The sequence below is a fragment of the Nerophis lumbriciformis genome, linkage group LG15 (genome assembly GCF_033978685.3).
Source record: "Nerophis lumbriciformis linkage group LG15, RoL_Nlum_v2.1, whole genome shotgun sequence".
NCBI lineage: Eukaryota > Metazoa > Chordata > Actinopteri > Syngnathiformes > Syngnathidae > Nerophis > Nerophis lumbriciformis.
In genome coordinates this window covers 29,181,246-29,190,000 of record NC_084562.2, presented here as the reverse complement: position 1 = coordinate 29,190,000, position 8,755 = coordinate 29,181,246, and the positions used below count along the sequence as shown (strand labels likewise).

Sequence of the window (8,755 nt, the reverse complement as noted above, 5' to 3'; positions counted from 1 at the left end):
CAAATATATAACTACAACATACACACTAGTAATACACAACCATTTCTAAATTATTTTAGGGAGGGTAAAATGTCCTCACGCTACATCGTAGTTTACTTACTGCGGTGCATTGGGAGTTTTAAAATACCATCGAGTACATGGACTTGACAGTACCACCTAATGTACCTTAAGTACATGGACTTTAAAGTACCACCTAAAGTACTTTTAAGCACATGGACTTTAAAGTACCACCTAAAGTACTTTTAAGCACATGGACTTTAAAGTACCACCTAAAGTACCTTTAAGAACATGGACTTGAAAGTACCACCTAAAGTACCTTTAAGTACATGGAGTTGAAAGTACTTATGAGTACATGATAAACTTTGAAGTACAGGATGGGGATTAAACATGGGCTTGGATCTGAGGACAAAAATGTTGATCAGGATATCTTTCATTTATAACAACTTTTTTGTGTGGTGGAAAACTGTCACGGACTGGTGGACCGCCACGGACTGGTGGACAGCCACGGACTGGTGGACCGTCACGGACTGGTGGACCGTCACGGACTAGTGGACCGTCACGGACTGGTGGACAACCACGGACTGGTGGACAGCCACGGATTGGTGTGGACAGCCACGGACCGGTGGACAGCCACGGACTGGTGAACCGTCACGGACTGGTGGACCGTCACAGACTGGTGGACCGCCACGGACAGGTGGACCGCCACGGACAGGTGGACGGCCACGGACAGGTGGACGGCCACGGACTGGTGGACGGCCACGGACTGGTGGACAGCCACGGACTGGTGGACCGTCACAGACTGGTGGACAGCCACGGACTGGTGGACAACCACGGACTGGTGGATCACCACGGACTGGTGGACAGCCACCGATTGGTGTGGACAGCCACAGACTGGTGAACAGCCACGGACAGGTGGACCGCCACGGACAGGTGCACCGCCACGGACTGGTGGACCGCCACGGACTGGTGGACAGCCACGGACTGGTGGACAGCCACGGACTGGTGGACCGCCACGGACTGGTGGACCGCCACGGACTGGTGGACCGTCACGGACTGGTGGACAGCCACGGACTGGTGGACAACCACAGACTGGTAGACCACCACGGACTGGTGGACAGCCACGGATTGGTGTGGACCGCCACGGACTGGTGGACCGCCACGGACTGGTGGACCGCCACGGACTGGTGGACCGCCACGGACTGGTGGACCGCCACGGACTGGTGGACAGCCACGGACTGGTGGACAGCCACGGACTGGTGGACAACCACGGACTGGTGGACAGCCACGGATTGGTGTGGACCGTCACGGACTGGTGGACCGTCACGGACAGGTGGACGGCCACGGACAGGTGGACGGCCACGGACAGGTGGACGGCCACGGACTGGTGGACGGCCACGGACTGGTGGACGGCCACGGACTGGTGGACAGCCACGGACTGGTGGACCACCACGGACTGGTGGACAGCCACCGATTGGTGTGGACAGCCACAGACTGGTGAACAGCCACGGACAGGTGGACCGCCACGGACAGGTGCACCGCCACGGACTGGTGGACCGCCACGGACTGGTGGACAGCCACGGACTGGTGGACAGCCACGGACTGGTGGACCGCCACGGACTGGTGGACCGCCACGGACTGGTGGACCGTCACGGACTGGTGGACAGCCACGGACTGGTGGACAACCACGGACTGGTAGACCACCACAGACTGGTGGACAGCCACGGATTGGTGTGGACCGCCACGGACTGGTGGACCGCCACGGACTGGTGGACCGCCACGGACTGGTGGACCGCCACGGACTGGTGGACCGCCACGGACTGGTGGACCGCCACGGACTGGTGGACAGCCACGGACTGGTGGACAGCCACGGACTGGTGGACAGCCACGGACTGGTGGACAGCCACGGACTGGTGGACAACCACGGACTGGTGGACAGCCACGGATTGGTGTGGACCGTCACGGACTGGTGGACCGTCACGGACAGGTAAACTGTCACGGACTGGTGGACCGTCACGGACAGGTGGACCGTCACGGACAGGTGGACCGTCACGGACAGGTGGACCGTCACGGACAGGTGGACCGTCACGGACAGGTGGACCGTCACGGACAGGTGGACAGTCAAGGACAGGTAGACAGTCACAGACAGGTAGACAGTCACAGACAGGTAGACAGTCACAGACAGGTAGACAGTCACAGACAGGTAGACAGTCACAGACAGTTGGAAAGTCACAGACAGTAGACAGGTAGTTGCAAACACATGTCTGAGTGATCGTCAGCACCATTATGAAGCAGGCCAACAAACAATGAGTTAATGACAAAAGAAGTCTACCTTTCTCGGGGCAGCAGCACTGCTGAGGGCAACAAGGACATCTGACGTAGCAGCAACACTTCTGAGGACAACACTGGCAGCAACACACTCCCAGCAGGATGATGAGCAGCACAATACCCAGGATGATTAACAGCACCGTTAACCAATCTGAGGAGACACACCAGTCACTACCTTTCATGCACTCAATTAGTCATGACACACCAGTCACTACCTTTCATGCACTCAATTAGTCATGACACACCAGTCACTACCTTTCATGCACTCAATTAGTCAAATAGTTTGATTTTCTGTATTTTCACACCTTCATGAGAAGTCCCAGTGTCTAATATCACTATTGTTCATATGCTGTGTGTCTCCCGTACACTGGGGGGCGCTAATCCTCCTTTAGCACGGATACATGTATTTATTTTCCAGCTGACCTATGACATCACAGCAAAACTCGATATCTTGACGGCTAAAGCCCAGTTCTTGTTGTGCTCGATGTAAAGTTGCCACAGATGACCTAACCCTAACCCTAGCCCCAACCCTAACACCAACTTCAACCCTAGCCCCAACCCTAACCCTAACCCTAACCCCAACCCCAACCCTAACCCTAACCGACTCAACAGATCTGGCTCTCACTCCCAGGATCCAGGTATGCTTGTCCGACTTTTCAAAAACCGAACACGATCAGATTAGGAAGTTTTCATGAGTTGTAAGATGCTTGTTTAGAGCCTAACTATTAGAGTGCTCGGACTACCTTAGTGCATGGACACGTACTGAAAGACAGTGAGAGAAGGTGAGAAACGGCGAAAGATGGCGAGAGACGGTGAGGGAAGAGAGACGGTGAGAGAAGGTGAGAGTAGGAAGGGACGTTGAGAGAAGGTGAGAAACGGTGTGGGACGTTGAGAGAAGGTGAGAGAAGGTGTGGGACGTTGAGAGAAGGTGAGAGAAGGTGTGGGACGTTGAGAGAAGGTGAGAGTAGGAAGGGACGTTGAGAGAAGGTGAGAAACGGTGTGGGACGTTGAGAGAAGGTGTGGGACGTTGAGAGAAGGTGAGAGTAGGAAGGGACGTTGAGAGAAGGTGAGAAACGGTGTGGGACGTTGAGAGAAGGTGAGAGAAGGTGTGGGATGTTGAGAGAAGGTGAGAGAAGGTGTGGGACGTTGTGAGACGGTGAGAGAAGGTGTGGGACGTTGAGAGACGGTGAGAGTAGGAAGGGACGTTGAGAGAAGGTGAGAGTAGGAAGGGACGTTGAGAGAAGGTGAGAAATGGTGTGGGACGTTGAGAGAAGGTGTGGGACGTTGAGAGAAGGTGTGGGACGTTGAGAGAAGGTGAGAAATGGTGTGGGACGTTGAGAGAAGGTGAGAAACGGTGTGGGACGTTGAGAGATGGTGAGAGAAGGTGTGGGACGTTGAGAGAAGGTGAGAGACGTTGAGAGAAGGTGAGAAATGGTGTGGGACGTTGAGAGAAGGTGAGAAACGGTGTGGGACGTTGAGAGATGGTGAGAGAAGGTGTGGGACGTTGAGAGAAGGTGTGGGACGTTGAGAGAAGGTGAGAGACGTTGAGAGAAGGTGTGGGACGTTGAGAGAAGGTGAGAAACGGTGTGGGACGTTGAGAGATGGTGAGAGAAGGTGTGGGACGTTGAGAGAAGGTGAGAGACGTTGAGAGAAGGTGAGAAATGGTGTGGGACGTTGAGAGAAGGTGACAAACGGTGTGGGACGTTGAGAGATGGTGAGAGAAGGTGTGGGACGTTGAGAGAAGGTGTGGAACGTTGAGAGAAGGTGTGGGACGTTGAGAGAAGGTGAGAAATGGTGTGGGACGTTGAGAGAAGGTGAGAAACGGTGTGGGACGTTGAGAGAAGGTGAGAGACGTTGAGAGAAGGTGAGAAATGGTGTGGGACGTTGAGAGAAGGTGAGAAACGGTGTGGGGCGTTGAGAGATGGTGAGAGAAGGTGTGGGACGTTGAGAGAAGGTGTGGGACGTTGAGAGAAGGTGAGAGACGTTGAGAAATGGTGTGGGACGTTGAGAGAAGGTGAGAAACGGTGTGGGACGTTGAGAGATGGTGAGAGAAGGTGTGGGACGTTGAGAGAAGGTGAGAGACGTTGAGAGAAGGTGAGAAATGGTGTGGGACGTTGAGAGAAGGTGACAAACGGTGTGGGACGTTGAGAGATGGTGAGAGAAGGTGTGGGACGTTGAGAGAAGGTGTGGGACGTTGAGAGAAAGTGAGAGACGTTGAGAGACGGTGTGGGACGTTGAGAGAAGGTGTGGGACGTTGAGAGACGGTGAGAGACGGTGAGAGAAGGTGAGAGAAGGTGTGGGAAGGTGTGGGAAGGTGTGGGAAGGTGAGAGAAGGTGAGAGACGGTGAGAGAAGGTGAGAGACGTTGAGAGAAGGTGTGGGACATTGAGAGACGGTGTGGGACGTTGAGAGAAGGTGTGGGACGTTGAGAGACAGTGTGGGACGTTGAGAGAAGGTGTGGGACGATGAGAGACGGTGAGAGACGGTGAGAGAAGGTGTGGGAAGGTGTGGGACGTTGAGAGAAGGTGTGGGACGATGAGAGACGGTGAGAGAAGGTGTGGGAAGGTGTGGGACGTTGAGAGAAGGTGTGGGACGATGAGAGACGGTGAGAGAAGGTGTGGGACGATGAGAGACGGTGAGAGAAGGTGTGGGAAGGTGTGGGACGTTGAGAGAAGGTGTGGGACGATGAGAGACGGTGAGAGACGGTGAGAGAAGGTGAGAGAAGGTGTGGGACGTTGAGAGAAGGTGAGAGAAGGTGTGGGAAGGTGAGAGAAGGTGAGAGAAGGTGTGGGAAGGTGAGAGAAGGTGTGGGAAGGTGAGAGAAGGTGAGAGACGGTGAGAGAAGGTAACATCATCTTGTCTTGTGAAACTTTGTTTTCTTACGATAAACGATGAGTTTGACTTCCTTGTCTGAGTCCCCGGTGGTGTCACCTGCAGCGTCCACTGCACAGAAGTACACACCATTGTCCTCCCACATCACCTCGTTGATCACCAGGTCCGCCTCTGCACACACACACACACACACACACACACACACACACACACACACACACACACACACACACACACATCAACAGAGATCAAACAGAGAACTAAGGAAGTTATTAAAAACACTTTTAATTATGGGTGTCCTAACTTTTTCCATCAAGGGCCACAAAATGAAAAGTCAAAGAGACATTTTTTTTGTTTAATTTTGTTAAAACAAAATAATTAAAAAAAAAAGGTGAAAACAGACATGACATGTGAAATGAAAAGGTGTTATATTGTGCTATTAGTCTTTCAGGGGAGTCCAACATGTGGCCAGGGGGTCATTTGTGGTTTTGTTGGCCCGCAACATCAAAATGTAGGAAGAAAATAGCAAAATGGCCCAGAGCATAATACTACCACCACCATGCTTGACGGTAGGCATGGTGTTCCTGGGATTAAAGGCCTCACCTTCTCTCCTCCAAACATATTGCTGGGTATTGTGGCCAAACAGCTGCATTTTTGTTTCATCTGACCACAGAACTTTCCTCCAGAAGGTCTTATCTTTGTCCATGTGATGTCAGATGAAACAAAAACGGAGCTCTATATAGCCCGGGATCTTTCTGTGTGGAGTTTGCATGTTCTCCTCGTGACTGCGTGGGTTCCCTTCCTCCCACCTCCAAAGACATGCACCTGGGGATAGGCCCCTCCCACCTCCAAAGACATGCACCTGGGGATAGGCCCCTCCCACCTCCAAAGACATGCACCTGGGGATAGGTTGATTGGCAACAATAAATGGTCCCTAGTGTGTGAATGTGAGTGTGAATGTTGTCTGTCTATCTGTGTTGGCCCTGTGATGAGGTGGTGACTTGTCCAGGGTGTACCCCGCCTAGCACCCGAATGCAGCTGAGATAGGCTACAGCGACCCCCCGTGACCCCAAAGGGGGACAAGCGGTAGAAAATGGATATATATATATATATATATATATATATATTAGAGATGCGCGGATAGGCAATTATTTCATCCGCAACCGCATCAGAAAGTCGTCAACCATCCGCCATCCACCCGATGTAACATTTGATCAGAACCGCACCCGCCCGCACCCGCCCGTTGTTATACATCTAATATAGACGATGCAAGGCATTAGTGAGGTTATAAAGCTTTTGCCTGTTAAAGAAAGGAGACTGATCCAATGCAGCACAGACATTCGCGTGCCACGCTGTCACGACCCAGACGCACACCAGTGCGCAATCATATGGGAGCCGCGCTGAGCGCACCTCCAAGCGCGTCTCGCTGCCGGCGACGGCCGCGTATGAGCCCGACGCTCCAGCGCCATCCATTTTCAGGGCTAGTTGATTCGGCAGGTGGGTTGTTACACACTCCTTAGCGGGTTCCGACTTCCATGGCCACCGTCCTGCTGTCTATATCAACCAGGGTGAGCCCCACCCCTTTCGTGAGCGCACTGCGCGCAGAGTGACCCCTGTTACGCGCCCCCGGCAACAGGGGTGGCGGGCAGGTAAGCTGCGCGGGCGGAGCGCGCGGAGTGATCCCTGTTACGAGCCCCCGGCCACGGGGGTGGCGGGCAGGTAAGCTGCTTACCTGCTGCGCGTGACGCCGGCCGCGGCGAAGGCGGACGAGGCGGGGTGTCGGTGCGGTGGGCGCGGTGGTGACCCTGGACGTGCGTCGGGCCCTTCTCGCGGATCGCCTCAGCTACGACTCCCGGTGGGGCCCTCTCGGGGGAAGGGGCCTCGGTCCCGGACCCCGGCGAGGCGTCCCTTCTCCGCTCCGTAAAAGTGTCCATCTCTTCTTTTTTTTTTCTTCTGTTGTGGCATATGCTGCAGGTGCCTGCTCGTTTTTCGTATGTGGGTAACAACATTTAACTATGTATATATATTTACCAATTGGTTTAACTGCCACCCGCCTGAATCTATTTAAAATCTAATTTTTTTTTATTTCAACCGCCCGACCCGACCCGCGGATAAAATCTAATTTTTTTTAATTTCATCCGCCCGATCTGCGGATAATCCGCGGACTCCGCGGTTGTGCCCGCAAACCGCGCATCTCTAATATATATATATATATATATATATATATATATATATATATATATATATATATATATATATATATATATATATATATATATGTATGTATGTGTGGGAAAAAAATCACAAGACTATTTCATCTCTACAGGCCTGTTTCATGAGGGGGGGTTCCCTCAATCATCAGGAGATTTTAATGGGAGCATTCACATACCATGGTTTATATAGGGCACAGAGTGGGTGGGTACAGGCTGGCGTAGGGGCGTGGTGATTGGCTCATGTGTTACCTAGGAGGTGTTTCCGTCTGTGGCGGCATGCTGATACAATTTCGCTGCGCTTGTTGAGGGATGACAGGTCTGGACGGTATATAATAAACAGTTTCTCTTTCAAGCATAGGTTGCATCTTTTATTACCACTATTGTAAGGTGTGCTGGATGCAAGAATTTGCCATGTTATTGAATATTCAACATTATTGTCTTTGAGGTCCCAAATGTGTTTGCTGAGTTCTGTGGTATTCCGCAGGTTTTGGTTCCTGAAAGAAGCCTTGTGATTGTTCCATCTGGTTTTGAATTCTCCCTCGGTTAATCCTACATATGTGTCGGATGTGTTAATGTCCTTGCGTGTTACCTTAGATTGGTAAACAACTGATGTTTGTAAGCACCCACCGTTGAGAGGGCAATCAGGTTTCTTGCGGCAGTTGCAGCCTTTGTTGGTTTTGGGGTCGCTCTGTCCGGGGGCCGACGGCTCATTTGCAATTGTTTTGTTGTGGTTTGAGATAATTTGTCGTATATTGTTAATACAGCTGTAGCTCAATTTAATGTTGTTCTTGTTGAATACTTTTCTTAGGGTGTTGCCTTTGGGAAAGTGTTTGTCAATCAGACTGAGGAATTTGTGGCCAATGTTAGTTGAGACGTTTTTGCTGTATGGGGGGGTTGTACCAGATGATGATGTTTCGTTTTCTGTTCTTTTTTGGTTGGTTTCCTGGCGTGGGTTCATAGGTGAGGGTGAATACCACAGAACTCAGCAAACACATTTGGGACCTCAAAGACAATAATGTTGAATATTCAATAACATGGCAAATTCTTGCATCCAGCACACCTTACAATAGTGGTAATAAAAGATGCAACCTATGCTTGAAAGAGAAACTGTTTATTATTTACCGTCCAGACCTGTCATCCCTCAACAAGCGCAGCGAAATTGTATCAGCATGCCGCCACAGACGGAAACACCTCCTACCATAACATCCATGTCAGAAAAGCAACACATTTAGCTGAACTGCAGCAATTTAGTGGTCAAGTGGTCAAGCAGAAGCTTGTGGATGGCTACCAAAAGCGGGAAAACTTGCCAAGGGACATGTAAGCAAATATTAACATTGCTGTATGTATACTTTTGACCCGCACATTTTCAGTAGAGCCATAATAAAT

General features: G+C 51.6%; 1 protein-coding gene across 1 annotated transcript in view; it reads right to left on the bottom strand.

Annotated features, from left to right (window-relative positions):
• The window catches only part of LOC133616172 (immunoglobulin-like domain-containing receptor 1), a 38,499-nt gene that overhangs the window by 7,588 nt on the left and 22,156 nt on the right, over window positions 1-8,755 (bottom strand). The window contains exons 4-5 of the mRNA XM_061975317.2: window positions 5,208-5,327; window positions 2,330-2,476 (exon numbers count right to left, since the gene is read on the bottom strand). Coding sequence (XP_061831301.1) covers window positions 2,330-2,476; window positions 5,208-5,327 — 267 coding nt within the window. The remainder of the gene's footprint in view (window positions 1-2,329; window positions 2,477-5,207; window positions 5,328-8,755) is intronic.